Here is a 20,873-nt window from a genome sequence, read left to right as displayed (position 1 = left end):
AAAGAAAAAAAAAATGTGTTACCTAGGAATTAATCAATTCTGGTTTTTGTAAGAACTTTGGATGACCATATCACCTTTGATACTCGAAAATATTTTCTGGCTATGGTCTAGGTGTGGTGTTGACTCAGTCTAAGGTGGTTCATTCCTTAAGCTTAGCTGTGCATTTGTTTTGCAGATTTTTCTTCTTAGAATTAAGTAATGCAGTTCTCTAAGATACGGTAATTTTAACAGCAGTTTTTTCCCCCTCTATATAAAGTTATTCATCCATTCGTTCAACATTTGGGTGTTTCCCATGAGAGCACCAAATGCTGTTAAGTTGGCATTGGGTCATAATAGAAATTTGACAGACTGGAACCCTATTCCGTGGAGCCTATAGTCCAGTAAGGGAGACAGACTATAAATGAACGAACGAACGAATGAATGAGTAAATAAATAAATAAATAAAGCTTTTTTTTTTTTTTGCTTCAAGTCTTAGGAATGAAGCCAACAGATTGTTGAGATAGAGATTAAAGTTCGAGGAGGGAACCTTGGTAGGGTGATCAGGGACAACGTCCCTGAAGGTGATATTTGAGCCGAGACGTAAAGGAAGAGAGGATGAGAAAGGAGCCAGGCCTCGGAAACCGGGTCACATGCACCATGAGTCAGTTAAAAATAAACCCCAATCTCTTCCACAGCCAGGTTGGGCGCGTGGGCTAATAAGCCTCACTGCCAGCACTAAAGATGGCGGGCGAGGGGGTGGGGCGCCCACGCGTCCTGATTGGCTGGCCCGGAATGACGTCACGTGGCGGCGGCGGCGCATCCGGGCTCCTGGCGGCGGCGCTGCGGGGGCTCGCGGGAGAAGCGGCGTGCGGGGCGAGCGGGAGGCCGGGCGGACAGCGGCCGGTCGCTCTCAGCGGCTGGCGGGCCCGAGCGCCGCGCGTCCCGAGCATGGCGGGCTCCCTGCCTCCCTGCGTGGTGGACTGTGGCACCGGGTAAGAGCCGCTCGGCGCGCACCCCCGCTCCCGCCCCCGCCATCACCTGGACGCGCCCCCGCGCCCGCTGGGCTCAGGCCCCGGCCACCTGCACAGGTCGGGGCGCGGGCTCCGGTCCCGCTCGGCGCCTGCGGCTTGGCCCCTGCAGGGCCGCGAGGGGACAGGCTCCTGCCGGGACGCGGCGCCCGGTCTAGGTGCGCCCCGTTCGCCTCCGCCCGCTGCGCCCGCCGCTGCCAGGTCTGCCGGCCGGGGTGCGGCGCGGGGCGCGGGGCGCTCAGGTCCTGCGAGCGCTGGTCCACCGGCCGACGTCGCCCTGCCGGTGACATCCTCGTCGCTGGTGCGCCCGTGTCCTCAAGTGCGTGTCCCTTCTCCCGGCGGATGATGATTCCTTAACACCGACTCGTGGAGACGTTTGCACGGATTTGCCAACTTGACCCCCTTTTCTTCTTTTTCTTTCTTTCCCTTTTTTAACTGCCCACTCTGCTCTTTTCCTGAAACGGCACACCCAGGCCAAGCTCTTGCATTAGTTTGCCATAGACTTACCTTTTCTCTCAGAGATGATGTATTTAAAGACTCCATTTTGAAGAACAGCCTAAATTTGGGAAAGTCCTCCCTCCCTTTTTGATTGTGATCGCTTCTTGATGTTTAAAGAGACTTTAGGAAAGATCCCGTACTCTCAGCGGCCCAAGATCAGCTGATTTTTAATGTGATTGCTGAATTTACCTCTCTGGGAGTTTGAGGATTATAAGCTTGCTTGCTTGAATTGTGGATGTAGGGCTTAATAAAGTAGCTTGGGAGTAAATTTAGCTTCTTGAAAGATATTTCAAGAAGGAATTTAAGTCCTTGTCTCATAAAATATTCCATGGCATGTTCGCCTCTCCCGTGATTCTTTTCTATAGAAAAATGTAGTTGGTTTGGTTTCCTTGACAACCTTGTGGGGGTGTTTTCGGATTGCTACAGCCCATCTCCTACCTGATGGTCCTTTCTGTTTGCTGCTGAAGGACCACTGTTGGTTACAGACTGGAAAAAACTGCCTCTTGTGCTAATTTTTCTTTTTAAAATAGACATTGTGTTAGAAGTTTAGTGGCTTTCTCTTTTTGAAGCTGCTGTTGCTGCTCAAAACACAAGCCCACATCGAATTGATATTTCAATCCTCCTCCCCCAATTGTTGGCTCCCTTATTCATCCTCTCTCCCTGCAGTCCCATGCCCTAGGTCTTGTGTCACCGGGCGGGCAAGGCAACCCATAAAAGTGTTCTATTTACATGGGGGATTTTTGCTTTTGTTTTTTTGGTTTCGCCAAAACTATTGAAATGTAAAGCATTTGTTAGTAGTATTGAAGTAATACATTTTGTCATACCTTCAATATTAGTAATCTGGGGACCTTACTCATTCTTGGTATAAATATCTAAACTGTGCTTAGTTACGACCTTTTCAGGTAAGTGATTCGTGTAACTTGGTTCACTGGGAAATTTACCTTTAGTAGATCATTGGGGGCCAAACCTGTGCTCCAGGCTGTCACAGGCTTTCGAAGTTACAGCATGGAATCTTCCCAGAAGGGTTCAGGTGGACATACTTTGCCATGGAAGCTGCTGTGTTATGTTGAATTCCCAGTGACCAGTGTAAGGACAGAAGGAGCAGTCAGGAAGAGCCTAAACTTACCTGCTTTAGCACATTAGTAGTTCTTAACATTTCCCAGAAAGCTAAAATGGTTTTTGGATTGAATTTTACCTCAGAATAGAGGAAAAATTGGTAAAACGCAGATGAAAATAATGAGGGCTAAGGAAAAGAGTGGACTTGAAAAGTTGCTGTGAAGTTCACAGTAGTGGCCCTCACATTTGGCTTTAATTTTCCGATCTGATGTCATCCTAAGAGAATCATTGTTTTGTAATCCCTGTTGTCAGGAAAAAAGAGAAATACCTGTTTCCCAAGTGAGAATGCCTATTATTTTTTTACTACATTCTAACAGAAAAATTTACACTGAGGAAAAATAGTGGGCACTAATGATTTAGTAGACAATTTACCAAGTAGCCAAACATCCCCCCTGCCCTGAACCCCATCCACCCTCAGATCATGCATGCTAGGCAAGTGCTTTACCACCAAGCGGTAGCTCCAACTCCAGTGTTTAGCAAATGAATTTCAGCCTGGTAGCCTCAGAAACTGACGAATCCTGGGGCCAACAAAGAGACCAAGGTAATATGGACAGGGGGATCTGCTAGAATCACTGCATCCTGTTATTCCAGTTTCACCAGCTATTAAATATTTATTTTCTCATTCTCTCTGGATAGCCATACATAATATTATGACTTTTCAGAACTGAGAGAATGTTGTAGACATCATACCCTTACACCAAAATACTTCAGTGTTTACTTTCTAAGAACAAGGACCTTCTCTTTTGTAATCACAGACCAATTATTGTAATCAGAAAATCAATCATTTATTCAGTAGTAGTATTCTATATACGGTCTGGATTCATGTGAACAGCCCCATTTATGTCTTTTATAAAGTCTTTCCCTGTCTTCCATCAGCATTTGTGGTCATCATATATTTTAGGTTCCATATAATCGAGAACAATTCCTTAGCCTTTTTTTGTCCTTCAGGATGTTGATGTTTTGGATCACCTGTTATGTATAATGCCCCTCAGTTTAGAATGGCTAGGTGTTTGACTATGGTAGGTCTAGTTATGTGTTTTTGTCAAGAATAACACAGGAGTGATGTGATCCTTAGTGTATCCCATCGAAAGGCTTAAGATAGCAGTTTGCCTCATTTTCTACCTTTCCTTTAAAAACATTTTTTTTTTTTTTTTAGTTGTCAGTGGATCTTTATGTATTTATTTATGTATGTGTACGTGGTGCTGAGGATCAAACCTAGTGTCTCACATATGCTAGGCAAGTGCTCTATCACTGAGCTACAATCCCAGCCCATCGTTTTCTAGCTTTCTCTTGGGGGAATTCTAAGTCTGATTAGGCTTTGTTTCTGGTAGAAACAATTTTGGTATGTTTTATTTGTCTTAAAAAACATTGATTTTTGGGCTGGGGGGGTTGTGGCTCTGTGGTAAGAGTGCTTGCCTAGCCCATGTGAGGCACTGGGTTTGATCCTCAGCACTACCAAAAAAAAAAAAAACCTAAATAAATGAAATGATGATATTGTGTCCATTTACAACTAAAATACAAATAAATAAATAAAAACAAAAAATTGATTTCATCCAGAATTTTCAAATGTATGTGTAGTAACTTCTTGAATTTTGAAAGTCTGTTTTTATGATTATTTCCCTCTGTCACTAAAGTTCTTATATTATGTTTTTATCCTTTTGTTCCTGATACTTTAGTTAGTGGCTTTTTTATGTTGTAGACGTTTTTCAGAGGACAAGCTTTGATTCGATTCATTCATTTTGCTTCTCTTCTATTTTTGACTCATGTATTTGTGTTTTTATGATTATTAATTTGTTTTTGTTTTGTTTTTGAATGGGATGTTAAACGTATTTATGTTGAAAAGGTACTTGGTATTACAAAACTTGTAAGCTGTTTTTAGCTTGTATGTATACCTCTGATTTGTAAAATTTAAAATCATTTTCAAGAAATTTATTTATTTTTGTTTTGAACTTCCTCCTTGACTCAACATTTCTATGCTAATATGTTTTAAAACTGTCAGGTGAGACAGCCTTTTTGTTTTTGCTTTTAATTTCTACTTTTATTACTTTATGGCTAGAAGGGTTCTACGTTATTTTTGTTCTTTGGACTTCATTTTTTGTCATCCAAGATTGGTTTGTGAATGTTGTGTGTTCTTAAAAGGAGGTATCATCTGTGTTAACAGTTTGTTCAGAGTTCAACATATATCTGTATGTGCTACTTTATTAATGATGTTATTTAGAGCTTCCAGGTTTTATTATTTATTTATTTATTGTTTGTATTTTGTTTGGTCCATTCAGACTGTCCTGGACTGGGGCTAGTTTGTTAAAGTCTTTTGTTACTAGTGTGTTTTTCCTTTTTCCTTGAATCTTTTATAGTTCTGCTTTATGGAAGTTGTTGCTGCCTTACTGAATGCCTAAGGAGAAATAACTTGTGTTTTCACTTGACTTTATGCATTATAAAGTAGCCTTTTAGTGCTTTGGGTGTCAAGATGTGTGATTCCTGTTTGCTTCTTGTGTTTGCCTGGTGTATATATTTGCCTGTTCTTTTGTTGTTATCCTTTCTCTGTCTCTTACACCCAACATTTTGTTAGATTTTGCTTTGTTAGCCAACATGGAAAAAGTTGTCCTTATTGGGAAACTTAAACTTTTTTTTTAAAATAATAAAAACAACTAACATTTATTTTGTGCTTGATATATATATATATATATATATATATATATATATATATATATATATATATATAAAATGTGTATTCACATTTGTGTGTGTGTGTGTGTGTATATGTATGTATGTATATATATATATATGTATATATATATATAAATTTTGTGGGACTGCCATAACAAGTTACCTACTCCAGGTGGGTAACTTAAACTAAACTTTTTAATAATTATTAACAGATGAGTTAAACACATAGTACTTATTGACATGATCACTATATTTGGCTTTAGTTTTGCTTTATTGGTTTATATTTATACATGTATATTTAAATATAATTTTTTGCCATATAGTCATTTTTATATGATTAATTTTTTGGGAGGGACTTTGGTACAGTTTTTTTTTTTTTAAATCTAATGGTTACATTTGCATATACCTTTTTTTTTTTTAAACTGGGGATTGAATCTAGGGCTTTTCACTTTAGATAAGTCCTTTACCATTAAGTTCTATCCTCAGACTGTTCTACTCTTTATTTTTAGATAGGGTCTCACTAAGTTTCCCGGTTTGGCCTTGAATCTGTGAAACTCTTCTCTCAGCCTCCCAAGTAGCTGAGGTTACAAGGAGGCACCATTACACCTAGCACACATACCTTTTACTAGTGGCTTTTTCTACTGACTCTCACCTATGAGCGTTGATGAAATGAGCTAGTAATAAACCCCCTTTTCCCTTTCCCCTTTCTAGCATCTGGTTTGGAGGAAAAAAATCCTCTTATTTCTAATTAATAGTTTTAAAGTGATCTCTGAGCTTTTTAAACTTTTTTTGGTGCTCTTTTTGAATTGTATTGACTATATGTTGTCAGAGAATGGAGCCATTTATTACTACACTTTTCCCCATATAACCTTACAAGTTTCATTTATGAAAAGTTCTCTAAGTCCTTAGTAGCACTGATTGTACCATGTAGCATATATCCTTTTTATACTAAAAGGCTTTTGAGAATTTTGTTGGACATATGGTGGTCTAAATATATATTCACATAACACTTCTTCCTGGAACTTCCTAAAATGAACAAGTCAAATCGGAAATAGAGAAGAAAACAGCTAAAATTTATAAAATCTGGACCCACTTAACAGGAGTATACTGAGATGTGACATTTCTGCCCATCTCTGGCTGGTTGCAGGTGTCTTAGCATAAATGACAAGTCTCTGAAGGCACCATTCAAGCTGGGAGGTGAGGAATGAATAGGCCATTGCCAAAGAAGGCACATTCTCACAGTGGTTCATTTCCATGCCACCAAATAGCGGGGTCTGCGGGGCTAAAAGAGCCATGGATCATGCCTTAATGCTGTTTTTATGTTTTTTGACTTGACCTGAAGGGAAAAGCCTCTGAGGATGGTCATCTTATATCTGAGTAGGGATTGCTGATTGAGCCATTTCCCCTTAAGCCCTTTCACCCCACAATGAGCTTTGTAGTTTTATGTGTCCCCAGAACAAAGGATATAATAGAATTACTGTGAAAGTATAATATATCTAAGTTCAGGCTCTGACAGCCTACTATTCCAGTGAATTCTTAACTTTTTCCTTCCTCTTAACACCTAAAGATTTGTACAGAGAATGCTAGTCATTGTATTTAGTATCTCTGTAAGTGGGAAAAGAGTTATTTGATTGTTGAGCAAGTAGCAAGTCTAGAGAGCAGAAAATACCCTTCGTGGGACCTATGCATAAAAAATAAGGAGAGAACGATGACAAAGAAAAGTAAATGAGAAGTAGATTTTGGAAAAAGGAATGCTTCAGGAATCAGTAACATTTTAAACAAAGACATTTTGCTCTCAAAAACTTTTCGACAACATGGGTTTAACAATGTTAAAGAGCAAAAGAGTAATTTAAAAAATTGGAGATAAAAGGAGGATGTGAAAGTGAGCTGACATCTGTAAGGAAAGAAATAAAAATCATTTCAGAAATGAGAACCATGTTGGAAGCTAAAGGAAGTAGTACCATGGCTGCTGAAATCTCAGCTGCAGGGAGGATAAGCTTTGGGAAGTTATGGACACAGGCATTTCTGATTGTATCAGTGTGCTTTGGTCCCTGTCTTTGGATTTTTTGTCCTAAGAGTTTTCTCTTTACACACTTCAGAGAATCAACTTGCAGAGAATGCTGGAACCAGGAGAAGCAGGTGCCCACAGTATGGGGCCTGGCGGGGAACTTAATTTCATTCCCACAAGTACTGTATAGCTCGCCAGTCTGGAGCCTTTAAGGGTCTGTGCTGGTTCTTAGCTTTTGCTCCCAGTGGCTTTCTTAATGTCAGAATTCCAGGGCCAAAATCTTTCTGTTGTCTCTTCTTTGTGGTTTAATATAGCTTTTAAAAAATATGGCTTTAGTTTTAGTGAGGCTTTGGGAAAGAGTGAAGTTAGACTATTTATTCCACCATTTAAACAGTTAAAGCACTGTTTTACACACCATTTTAACTTGGAAGTCAGAGCTCATTTTATAATAACCAGAAACCCCAAAGCGAGCTGCATGTGGGGCTGTATCCCTGTAATCCCAGTAGCTCAGGAGGATGAAGCAGGAGTATTATGAGTTCAAAGCCAGCCTCAGCAATTTAACGAAGCCCTAAGCAACTCAGGGAGGCTCTGCCTCTAAATAAATATAAAAAAGGGCTGGGTTGTGACCCAGTGGTTAAGTGCCCCTGGGTTCAATCCCTGAGGGAAAAAAACCAAAACAAATCATCATCATCATCATCTGAAAGGAGAAATAGACAAGTTTAAACAAATATCATCATCATCATCTGAAAGGAGAAATAGACAAGTTTATTAGGTAATGTAAAATTTAAGGGTAGATCAAATAGATCAAAGATTGAATTTAGGTAAAATTATGAATAAATGTCAGCTTGTATGTTGAACTCTTCTCTAAACAGAGGTTACAGTTTGCTATATAACAACTCAAAGATAATTTATAAATTGTGTATTAATTTACAGTGCTGTGAAGGATTGTGTATTATTTAAAAACTATCACTAAGATCTGGAAAAAATTTTATGTGAAGATCTTAGGAGACAGTAGTGCTGTTGTGGTTGAAGTTTAGGGTTTGAGATAGAACCTCACAAGGATCTCAATCAAATGAACTTCCCTGCAGGATATAGTCTGAGAACAATATATAAAGATGTAAAAGACATGAAACTATTTTAAGATACAAATTTCCACTTTGGAACATAAATTAATTGAGAGTACATTGTCACCTTCTGCTAAGACACATGGTTGTAGGAGGAATTTCAATTATATATAAAGATATTGAGTTGACAGTAGATTCAGTTCTCCTGACTTTGCAGAATTGAGAAATGTACATGTTTCTGTTGTTGGAAGATAGTGACATTTAATAGGAAAAGTGAAAGAGTCTTTGTACTAAGAGTGTTTAAAATGTTCAGGGCAAATAAGGATATATTTACAGAAAGAAATGTTAGATAAAAAAGAAAAGAAGGTGGAAGGCAGAAACGTGGGTAGTCACGAGAGTGGGAGTGAGACTTCTTTATAGTACCTTTCATGTTGCTCTGAATTTTAAACTGCTAGAACATAGTTGTTTAAAAGGCAGAGGTGTAACTATTGGTATTGCTTTATGCAGCTGTTGATTCTATTGCTTCCTCTTCTTTTTGCTGACTTCTGTATGAGAGAAGATCTCAGGTCAGGGTGCACATGGAAAGTGGTATTGCATTCCAGAATGCAGCCAGCAGTCCAAAATAGGTTCTGTGGTTTTGAGAATGGTGCCTGCCTCTACAGTGCTGACTGTCTTTGGAAGGTAGTATTAAAATACAAAACCAAGAGCTTTTTTTTCTTTTGGTATCTACCAGGGATTGAACCCAGGGGTGCTTAACTACTGAGTCACATCCCCAGCCCTTTTATTTTTATTTTTTTTAAAGTTGGTATTTTTTTTGGACCTTTATTTTGTTTATTTATATGCAGTGCTGATAATTGAACCCAGTATCTTACACATGCTAGGCAAGTGTTCTACCACTGAGCTACAACCCAAGCCGCTTCCCAGCCCTTTTTTAAAAAAAATATTTAGAGGCAAGGTCTTACTGAGTTGCTTAGTGCCTCGCTACGGTTGCAGAGGCTGGCTTTGAACTTAACATCTTTCCTCAGACTCCTGACATGTGCTTGGCCAAAACCAGGAGCTTTTAATTAAAAATTGTTTTGAATGCTTATACACATGTTTAGGAAAATTTGGTTAGTGTAGTTCTTCCTATTTGGGATAAAAAGATATACATAAAACCAGAAGGGAAATAATATGAAATTTTAGTATGTAGAGGGACTTTCAAAGTAGAAATGATGAATAAATTATTTAGGAAAATGTTTGGTAGATTTGACCACCTAGACTGTTGTATTTCAGAAAATGTATGGTCACACACTGCATAATGGCATTTCAGTGGACTGCATGTAGGATGTTGGTTCTGTAAGATTGTATCAGTGAGGTGATAGCTATCTTAGTTTGTGTAAGTGTGCTCTGTGCTGTTCACAGAGTGATGGAATCAACCATAATGCTTTAGAGTCTTATTAAGATCTTGTTGACAGCATGTGACTGAAACTCAAGATAACACACTGAGAAAAAGTATAGAGTAGCTTTGTACATATGAGTAAGCATTAATATCCTCAATGTATAAAGAGGTAAAATTGGTAAGAAAACACTAAGACTCTAGTGGACATTATCTGAAGATAGTTCATGGAAGAAATGGAGATTAGTAATAGTGTACATAATATATATTCAGTAGTAGTAAATAAATAAAATTATTTAACTATGAGGTCCTATTTTCGTTTATTGAATTAGGAAATATTTTCAAAAAATGGTAAAATTCAACATTGCAGTAAAGATTGTTCTACACATTTTGCTGATGAAGAAACAGACATGGAGGGATTAATTTACTTGCCTGAAATGACATGGCTAGTGCTAGGATTTGAACCCCAAATTGTGGTCCCATTAAATTGCCTCATATCACAAATATATATTGCTTGCATCTGCTTGCAACTGTATTATACATCTATTTATGGCAGCAGCTCTCAATCTTCCTTTTAAATATTTGTGTAGCATTTTATTGAATGGATAACATAATTTATTACATCCTCTATTTTGAATGTTTCCAGTTTTTTGTTTTGCTATTTTAGTGTGTCAGTGAACTTTTGTGTGTGTGTGTGTGTGTGTATCTTTGTATGCACTGCTACCCATGAACAACTCACTACACTTCAGGAGTACCCCTGAGTTTGAATGGGTTTATTAAATTTATAGGTGGGTTTAATGATCTTTTAAGGATATTGATTCTTTCTGTTTAAGGTGAGGGCATATCTCAAATTTTTTTCTTCTTAATATTTGGAGAGCTATCTACAGCATACAGTTTATTCTTTTTTGTGATTCGTTGGTCTTTCTTTCCTTTCTTTTCATTCTTTCCTTTCTTCCTTTCTTTTTTGTACTGGGAACTGAATCCAGGAGCCTGGTACATGCTAGGCAAGTGCTCTACCACTGAGCTACATCCCCAGCCCTTTTTGAAACATTTTTATTTCAAGATAGGGTTTCACTAAGTTGCCTAGGTTGACCTCCAACTTGTAATCTTTCTGCTTTAGCTTTCCAAGTAGCTGGGATTACAGGTGTGCACCACTATGCCTGGCTCTTGTAGTTTATTTATTTATTTTTTTACATATTATTTTTTAGTTGTAGGTGAACACAATACCTTTATTTTATTTTTATGTGGTGCTGAGTGTCAAACCTAGTTTCAGGCATACTAGGTGAGCACTCTTCCTCTGAGTCACAATCCCAGCCCTGTAGTTTATTCTTAAAGGTAATATTCCATAGTTGATGCCATTCGGTATGGGATCTTTTTATCCAGTATATGTTCTTGTTGACTGTTGTCTTCATTTAGTAACTAGTCATCTTACTGAATTCTCTATATTTAATTTTTCACTTAATTTTCCTCACATAATCTAGGTATACAGTTATTTATAAATGATTAATTTTTTATATTTTTAAAAATTATTCTTTTTTAAAAAAATATTTTAAAAAATATGGATACAATATCTTTATTTATTTTTATGTGGTGCTGAGGATCGAACCCAGTGCCTCACATGGAATCAACCATAATACTTTAGAGTCTTATTACAATCTCACAATATAGCTCTGCCACTCAAGCCCCAAATTTATTCTTTATAAATATACATGACAGTAGAGTATATTTTGACATACATACATGGAGTATAACTTCCCAAATGATTACATTTTTGTCTCTTATCCAATGTTTATTCCTTTTATGTAGTTTTTAAAATTGTTGCTGGTGATTTGTAATATCTAGTTCCTCCAAAACAATGTTAAATGAGAGAGTGATGATTGGTCTCCTGGCTTAATTTTCACTTTTGTAGAGATATAGTAGTATTTTATTATCATTTGGTTTGATTACCCCTCCATCATCTCATAAGGATTAAATGCTTCTGTTTTTCACTATTACTTGAGCCTAGTATTTTTTAAAACAAACTACATTTCATAAGTAATTCGAATTGAAAAGCATTTTTAAATAGACATAGAATACTGAAATGCACAGTGTTTCTAAATAATAAGACAAAATTGTCACATCTGGGTCCCTACTTTTGTACCTCTGATTAGTGTTATACTTCAACACATTGGTATGTTTTATTTGGTGAATGTGGTGAGTGGTGGGTGGTTTGTTGGAATGTGAATGTGAGGTTGGGGGCTTGCATTATAAAACAGTGTGAAGATGATTGCCAGTGGTGTAGTTGAGGTCAGGATTTCTCAGCTGGTTGACCTTTAGAACCATGGTGGAAGGGCAGAAGATATTAAAAATACTTGTGTGCAGACCCCTTTGGAGACTCCCATTTGTGAGTCTTTCACAGGACCTTGGAATTTGTATGTTAGGATTTTCACAGGTGTGGCTGATATTTTCTGAATGCCTACCAGATGATCTTAAACTTGCCTGCTATATAAAGTGGGCCAGGCTCCCTCAATGTGAAGTCATATTTCTAATAGGTAAACATTTTGAGAATCACTTTGGAGACCTTTGGGCTCCCTTGCTTCCCAGTGTCTTCAGTGACTAATACAGTGCTGGCTATTTGGTTTACATTTTGGTAAATTGGTTGAAATGAGAAAAGTTTGTTTTTGTACATGGGGTCTTGACTTTCCAGATTTAAGAATTGTGTTTACTTGTTGACTCTTTTTTTGGGGAGGGTCCTGTGCATTAAGTAGTTGAACTGTCACACAACCATCCCTCCACCCTCCTCGCCCCCATATTGTGGATCAAACCCAGAACTTCACACATGCTAGGCAAGCCCTGGGCTATGTCCACAGCTCCCCTGTGTTTTAAATTTATTTTAAACAGGGTCTCACTAAGTTGCCTAGATTGGCCTCAAACTTGTGATCCTCCTGCCTCAGTCTCCTGAGTAGCAGGGATTAGAGGTGTGTGCTACCACATCTGGCTCTTAGGAGCATTTCTCTCTCTCTCTCTCTCTTTCTTTCTTATTGAACCCAGGGCCACTTAGCCACTGGCCACATCTCCAGTCCTTTTTAAATTTTTTATTTTGAGATAGGGTCTCACTAAGTTGCTTAGGGCCTAACTGAGTTACTGAGGCTGTCTTTGAGCTACTGGGATTATAGGTTTGTGCCACTGCGCCTGGCCATGATCATTTTTGATGGGGTATGATAGTCTAGTATCAGGTTGTCCTTCTAGGAAAGAATTTGAGGTGTGCAATGTTGCAGTTGATAGATTCTCACTGAAGGTTGGTGTGAGCCTGTGTTGATAGTTTATTAAAATTTTAAACTTAAGTGTCTTTTTTGGAAAAATCTTGTTAAACACTCATTATATTGTGATTATTCAAAATATACAAAACCTCAGGTGTATTTGATGCTATTTAAAGAATAGTATAGGAAAATTGAAAGATTTTAAATTGCCATAAAGTGATCTAGATCCTCTGTACTTTTGCCATTGAATTTAATATGGCTTTAGTTCTGCTAGGATGGTAAGGAAACATCTCACAATAAACTGTTAGTACATAGGAATACAACTATGTCTTCATGTTAGTTTGCCTTAGGCAGGAAAACCACTATTTGTTCAATGTTACTGATGCTTAAGGTACTCCTGAGACTATTAACAGAGGCCTCCTTTCAAGACCTCCTTTTAAGTCCTTCCTGTTGTCTGACAGAACCCTGTGGCTTAGGGTCTTCATGTTCCAGCACCTGTTGCTGAGTGGCATTGTCAATATGTAGTTGAATTTTAGAACTGTGAGCCTAAAAGTGCTCCAATCCATTTCTGTAGTCTGAGCTCTTGTTGCTTGGGCCACAGTTCTAGTTCAGGTTTCAGAATGGTGGGAAAGAGATGAGACATAGCTGTTATCTGTTAATGAATATCTGTTATCTTCTAGTGACTCTAGAGATAACAGATATCCTTCAACAGCTGTGTTTCATGGTGTGTGCATTCCATCCCACTGCTCCACAAACCAGACCGGCCATGCTGTACTGCAGAAAGAATGGAAACTATGGCTTGGGACACAATTTTTTTTTTTTTTTTTTGGCTACTGGGGATTGAGTCAGGGGCACTTGACTACTGAGCCACATAGGCAGCCCTGTTTTGTATTTTATTTAGAGATAGGGTCTCACTGAGTTTCTTAATGCCTTACTGTTGCTGAGGCTAACTTTAAACTCTTGATCCTCCTGCCTCACCCTCCCAAACTGCTGGGATTATAGGCATGCGCCACCATACCCGGCTACTTTTCAAAATTTTAAATAAGAAAATATTTCACAGATACAGAAAAATAATAGAAAGATAAGTGAATCTTATATAATAACAATGTTGTTCTACCATTCTTTCATATATTAACCCCATTATCATACTAACTGTAGGAGGTGGGTTGTATTATTATTTCTATTTTCCAGATGGTGAAACTAACACATATGGAAGAAAAGTAACTCCTCCAAATTTGGCAAATGGCTGAACTGGGATTTGAGCTCAGGCAGTCTGGTGCCAAAGTGCATGGTCTTATTAACTAATAAAAAATATAGGAAATAAAAAAAAATAATGTAACAGACATGTGTGGTACTTATGGGATTAAGTAGAAAGTCTCCAGTCTTTTCTGGTTCCACCATTTTTTTTCCTGACTTTCTGCATCCCCTTTCAGACATTGGTCCCTATCTCAGCAGTTTGACAGTGCTTACCTTTTCTTACACCTGGGAAGAATTCATTCAGATGCATGAACTGTCTGCCACATACCAGGCACCCTGAGTAGATGTGCATTTGTGAAGGATCCAGTTCCCTACATCACGGACCTCATAGTCTTAATGGTGTGGGAAGTTGGATTTACTTAAGTGGTTTAAGTTCAAGTGCATGGTTTCTTTTTAGGGGAGTAAAGTGATAAGACTTGTTAAACACATGATTAGATTTGATGATTTTGGTGGTTTCTGGTCTGCTCATTGGGTACTATGGGCTGCTTTTGCCTTGGGTTAGTAACTTGTTTACTTAAGTTTATCATCTGGAGTTTATTTCCAGAATGATGCTCAAATTGGGGATGATCTAGAACTTTTTGAAGTCTCTGTTGCTCCATTCTGGAAAGTCCCCAGTTCTGGTTTGGCTTAGAAACCTTCCTTTGTGGGTCTGTGGACCTGGGAGTGACTGCTCTAATTGCTTGTGTACCCTTATCCTAGACCTGAAGTCTGTGGACTTGTGAGGGCTTCAGATGGGTCTTATCCTGTGGGGCCAGGATCTCAGGGCTTGGCCTCATCCTGACTGCTGTGACATGAAGAACTTGTATCCCTGGAGGCTGAGCAGTATGGTGTGATTTAAGGACAGCTGACTATTTTTTTTCTTCTCCCCAATCCTTCCCATTTACTATGTGTTCAAAAATACTAAGATTACCATATTGTAAAGTACATTTAAAAATCATGAAGTTAAATTATTACTACCATGTGATAAGATCCATTTAAAAATCTCAAGGATAAATCTTTAGAAGTATTACCACATTAAAAATTTTCAAAAACTTAATATCAAGGGCTGGGGATGTAGCTGAGTGGCAGAGTGCTTGGCTAGCATGCACAAGACCCTGGGTTCAATCCCTACTAGTACAAAACAAAACAGGCATCTAGAAATAATTAATTGAATAGAATGAGTTCATAAAGCTGCTTTTACACTGCCAGAAGCTCTGTTCGGGATCAGTGCTGTTACAGCTTAGGGTGTGGCTGTCCCAACCTGGCTGTGGATGAGAACAGCCCTGATGGGAAGTGCTGAGGAGCCTTCAGTTCACTGGCTGCTTCTCAACTGATCCTCTCTAGCAGATGGTCGGAGTGGTGCTTTTTTACCCCTCTTTTTATATTTAGGAAATTAGCAAATGCGTTTGGAACAGATAGTAGTATTTTGGCATTTGTTTTAGTGAAGACTTCTGGAATCTATCGTACAGAATATCTTGACAGAAAATGGGCTTCTTCTGAAATGAAATGATAAAGGAGGTGTTCCTGTCAGATGATTCTCAGAGCAGTAGCTGTTTCTAGACATATGCATGACATTTTAAAAAAATTATGTGATCATTTTCTAATTCCCCCCCCCCCCCCCTTGCAAAATACAGGAAGTTTGGGAAATAAATATACTTCCTACAGAACTGTGTGGGAATTAGCCTGCCAAGTTAAATTGGGGCTCTTTTTCTGTAGTTCACTGACAGTTTGGCCTTGGGCAACTTAATTAACTTCTTAGTGCCTCTGTTTTCTTATCTGCAAAACAGGAATAATATCCACTTTCTTCATTGCTTTTGTAAAGATTTATAGAGTATGAAAGTAATTTTAAGTGTCATTAGGGATACAAATGAAGCTTTTGTGTGTTACTATATGTGTTGCCATCATTCTAGTAGAAGTTTAGCATTTTAAGTAGCTATAAACTACTTTCTTTGAGCTTTGCCTGGTGGTGCACACCTGTAATCCCAATCACTAGCCTGGGCACCTTAGTGAGATCCTGTCTCAAAATAAAAAGTGAGCTGGAGATGTACCTCAGTGGTAAAGCCCTTCTGGGTTCAAGCCCCAGTACAAAAACCAACCAAACCAACCTACTTTCATTGATATTCAGAGATCACAGAGTTTTAAAAAAATTTTCTAGGGAGTGTTCCGAGGCTCACTATTTTAGGACTTGGAGAACTTGATAATAAAAGACATTGGTGGGATATAGACAAGAACATTGTTATCTAAACCTGTGTTGATGACTTTGTGCTTTTAGGTATACCAAGCTTGGCTACGCAGGCAACACTGAGCCACAGTTCATTATTCCTTCATGTAAGTAAAGCTCTACCCTCGGGTGTTTTAAGGGTTGTGTTTCTCAGCATTCTCATTTCTAAGCATTCCAGTTCTGTTTTCCAAGGCATATTATTTTACTCACCATCTTCTTTTAGAAGATTATTCTAGTTTCTGGGAAGGGCTGGCTATTTTGATGCCTGGTTCCTGAATGTCGCTGTTGGTGGTAGCTATGACCTAACTGCAGTGCTCTAGTCTTTTGGTTCCCCTGAGAAAGCCCTTTGTCACTGTCAATGGAGTTTCATCTTGGGTGGTTGGCAGGGGACTTTGATTTAATCATAAATGTCTGAACTGCCTAGAAAAAGTGTGTCTGGGTTTTTAAGGCTAATTTGTAACCTTAAAAAGTACAGTTGTATTAGCTTAGTAACTTCATGTCTATTGAAAGATAGATATTCACTCTATTGAAAGTTTTTTTTTTTTTTTTTTTTGTGTGTGGAAATGAGTGGCCTGCTGCTTTTTTGAGTCCAGCGATAAGCTTAAAAGAACCACCTCACGTTTTGTACAAGCTCCTTCTAGGCACTCTTATTTTCCTAAGGACAGGCTGGTTATTTATAGGTAGAATTCTTGGGTGCTACCTAAATCCTAGGTTATATTTGGAGTGAGTATATCAATCAAGAGTGAAGTAAAGATTGGCCCCTATATGTAGCTCTTGTAAGATAAGCTCTGATCTTAAAAATTGTAGGTGGTTAGTAGTTGTGTAATATTATGACAGTCTCTGTGGGCAGGACAGAACTGGGATGGAGTGGACGGAGGGAGCTTGGGTAGAATTTACTGAAGGGAAGGCCAAGGCCTTATTTGATGATTGTGAGTATGAAGATCATTAGAAAGTATACTCCAGATTCCTTGAGAAGATTTAAAGGAACCTTGTTCCAGTTCCTTTCTTACTGGATAACAGACCATGATTTTGATTTTCTTGCTCTAAACACTGATGCCCTAATGGATTATCCCTGATAATAGGCATTATTGGTCTGCTGTATCCTTATTTTAAATTTATAAATGGGAATATTTGTCTACCAAGGATGCCATAACAAAGTACCCTGCACTGAGTGACTTAAATAACTGATATTTATTTTATCATAGTTCTGGAGGCTCAAAGTCCAAGTTCAAGATGCTGTCATGGTTGATGAGGTCTCTTTTTTCCAGGCTTGCAGAGGGCTACCTTCTTTCTCAGTGTTTCCTCACATGGCCTTTTCTTTGTGAATGTGTAGAGGGAGTGGGGCTACTCTGTGGCCTCTCTTCTTGTAGGGCCATACTCCTGTCACATTAGGATTCCATCCTTATAACCTAATTTGATCTTAATTACCTTCCTAAAATTCCTTTCTCCAAATATTATCACATTGGGAGTTAGGGCTTCAGCGTTTGTGGGGACATAGTTCAGTTTATAACAGTTGACATTCTGTAGGATGAATCGTCTTTTGTGAATTTATTAATGTGAATGCCCCAGAACTTGATCATTCCATGCTGAGTGGACAGATTAGACTTTCTGACTTTCAAAGCAGGAGGTTAGATTTTAACTTTGTTAAGTGCATCAACTAAAAAAGACTAACCTTGTACCTTTTGCTTTAATGTGCTGTCGTTTAAAACTGTGAGCAGCACTCAGTTGGCTGTGCCATTTAACCTGTCATCATTAATAGGGAGGGGAATTGAAGACAGTTGTTAGTGGGATTTCATTCACTGTCAAAAGACGGGCAAGCTCTCAGACTGGGCTGTCAGAACCTTAGCAGTGGCAGAAGCTAGAAGACGACAAACTGTCAAAGAGGTGGGAGTAAAGAATAGTTATGCTGTTGGCTGAAAGTGTTGAGAGAGAAAGATCCCAGAAGGCAAGGTAAGGTGATGCTTGGGCAAAACGGAGGGGGCGGGACAGGCAGAGGGTACTGGTTCCCTTCTTGGCCCACTGCTTGTCTTGGTACTGGGAGTGGAACCTGTTTTCTGTGCCCAGAGACCTTGTTCTGAAGACAAATTCCAGGAGGTACATGGCATCAAATAAGGAAAGAGGGGCTAGAAGTGTAGCTCAGTGGTAAAGAACTTGACTGAAATGTGCAAGGCCCTGGGTTTAACCCATCACTGAACATTAGTAAGTAGAAGAAAAGCTTTTGTGCAGAACCAGCTTTTTCTGGTTCTGATGGATCTCGATGCGAGACGGTAGTGAGGGAAGGAGAAGCCCTAGTGATATTGGACTGCAAGTGTGGAGAAGGGCCAGGTGTCTCCCGAAGGCACTTTGTTTGGTACATCAAGAGTACTCAGATGGTTTCTGAAGCGTCCGTCTCTCAGGGCCTAGACTGGTGCCAAGTCTGTCCCAGGCTCTGCTTTTGTCTGGACTTCTGTTTGAAGAAAGTTCTTTTTCTACTTTTCTTTTTAAATGTTATTGGAGAGCTTTGGAAGTCATTGAACAGTTCCACCAGAGGGATGGATGGTGACCATGTCACATCTACACCTGGGAGGGGAGAGAGTATCAGAAAGGAAGGGACTTTGTGTGTTGAGTTGAGGTGTGAAGGCCTGGAGGCTGCTAGGACAAAGCTTGATGCCCAGAAGAGAGCTCCACACGAGTCATGAGATGCTTTTTTTTTTTCCATTAAATAGAGCCTTAAAATTCTGATTTTTCCAAAAAAGTGCCAAAGAATATTAACAAAGACCCATGAACCCACCACCCAGAATGAACATGGTAACTTGTTTCATGTTCATGTCAGAATACAGTCATGCACTCTGTAATGAAGTTTTGGGCAGTGTGGATCGCATATATGACTGGTCTTGTAAGATTGTGTCACCGAGTGACATTGTAGCTGTTTTACTGTGTGTAGCTGTTTTAGTTTGTGCAAAGTGCGTATATGACTGGTCTTGTACACCGAGTGATGTGTAGCTGTTTTAGTCAGTACAAATGCAAATGCGCTCTGTGACCACCACTCAGCTGTGCCTCTCACCAGCTGTGCCTGTTGTCAGATGGTGCATAACTGTGAACGACACCTTACGGATGGATCCCAGCCCTCATTTCTTTTCCAGTTCTTTCCCTTTCTTTTCTTGCTTTCTTCCTTCTCTGGTGGATTTTTTCTGGTAGATTTCTAATCCATGTTCTATCTGTACACTATGTATATACAAGAATACATGGTTTTATGAGTTGAAACATTTAAAAAATGATTTCATAGTAACTTTCTGTGTTATGTTTAAAATTCTCCTCAATATTGTTTTTAAAACTTATCACTGATAATATACACAGGTTAAGATCAGAATTCTAATGTGAATATATAGCTTTTTCTGGTTTTTTTTTTTTTAAATGGCCCTTTCCCAGTTTTTCTATTTTGCAGAGTAGTTTAGTAGATATCTCCTGAGGTACATGTGCCATTTTCCGAAGAGGAAATAATCAGAGATGGAGTTTTTTCATCAGGTTAGCCCTGCTTCGTCCTTATTAGGTATTGCCAGATTACTTCCAAATAGTTGTTCTGATTTATAACCCAACAGTAGTGTGTGAACGTTTCTGCTTCCATGTGTCCTTGACTTAAATTTTGCCAGTCTGATGAATGTAAAATGATGTTTAAAATTTCCATTTTCTGCCAGATGTGGTGGGGCACGCCTGTGATCCCAGCAGCTCGGGAGGCTGAGGCAGGAGGATTGTGAGTTCAAAGCCAGCCTCAGCAACTTAGCAAGGCACTTAGAACTCAGTGAGACCCTGTCTCTAAATAAAATAGAAAATAGGGATGGGGATGTTGCTCAGTGGTTAGGAGCCCCTGCTTTCAATCCCTAGTATCTTCACCCATCCCGAATTTACATTTCTTTTGCTGAAGTTGAGCATGATGCCTGTTTATATCTGCCCACTTTTCTCCTGCTTGTTTTGGTCTTTGTTATGGTGTCATGGGGACTCTTCTCTGTGCAAATGCTAATTTGTTGCCAATGTCATATTCTAGTCCATGAGTTTTTTCCCCCTGTGGTGCTGGGGTTTGAACCCTTCTTAGTGGCAGGCAATGCTTATCTCTGAGCTGTACTTCTAGCCCTGTATGATTTTTTTTTTTTTTGGTTTCTTTTTCTTTTCTTTTATGCTATGACATTTTAAAAGGATTTTTTTTTTATCATCTAGAAATTTTAAATTTTGATATAGTTAAAATTTTCACTTTTTTAGTTTTTATTTTGGAAAATATACCCCTACTCCAAGTCATAAAGAATTTCTGTGTTTCCCTCTACAAAAATTTTAAATTAATATCTTGAATATGGTATGAAGGAGATAGCTAATTTGATTTGTTTTACAAATGCAAAGCTTGTTGTGTAAACACCATTTATTGAAGAATACATTTCAAGTTGACATTCTTTTTCAATCATGTTGCGGTAACA

General features: G+C 38.8%; 1 protein-coding gene across 2 annotated transcripts in view; it reads left to right on the top strand.

Annotated features, from left to right (window-relative positions):
• The first annotated feature begins 808 nt into the window (after nt 1-808).
• Nucleotides 809-20,873, top strand: part of Actr3b (actin related protein 3B) — a 71,941-nt gene continuing 51,876 nt past the window's right edge. The window contains exons 1-2 of one of the 2 annotated variants that reach the window (XM_027943376.2): nt 845-971; nt 16,483-16,538. In XM_027943376.2, the coding sequence (XP_027799177.1) occupies nt 928-971; nt 16,483-16,538 (100 nt within the window). In that variant the 5' untranslated portion in view covers nt 845-927. Of the gene's footprint in view, nt 972-16,482; nt 16,539-20,873 lie in introns of both variants that reach the window. The other variant, XM_071610698.1, reaches the window with a different exon arrangement.

Source organism: Marmota flaviventris, chromosome 1, assembly GCF_047511675.1.
Source record: "Marmota flaviventris isolate mMarFla1 chromosome 1, mMarFla1.hap1, whole genome shotgun sequence".
Taxonomy (NCBI): domain Eukaryota; kingdom Metazoa; phylum Chordata; class Mammalia; order Rodentia; family Sciuridae; genus Marmota; species Marmota flaviventris.
This window is presented reverse-complemented; position numbering and strand designations above follow the sequence as displayed.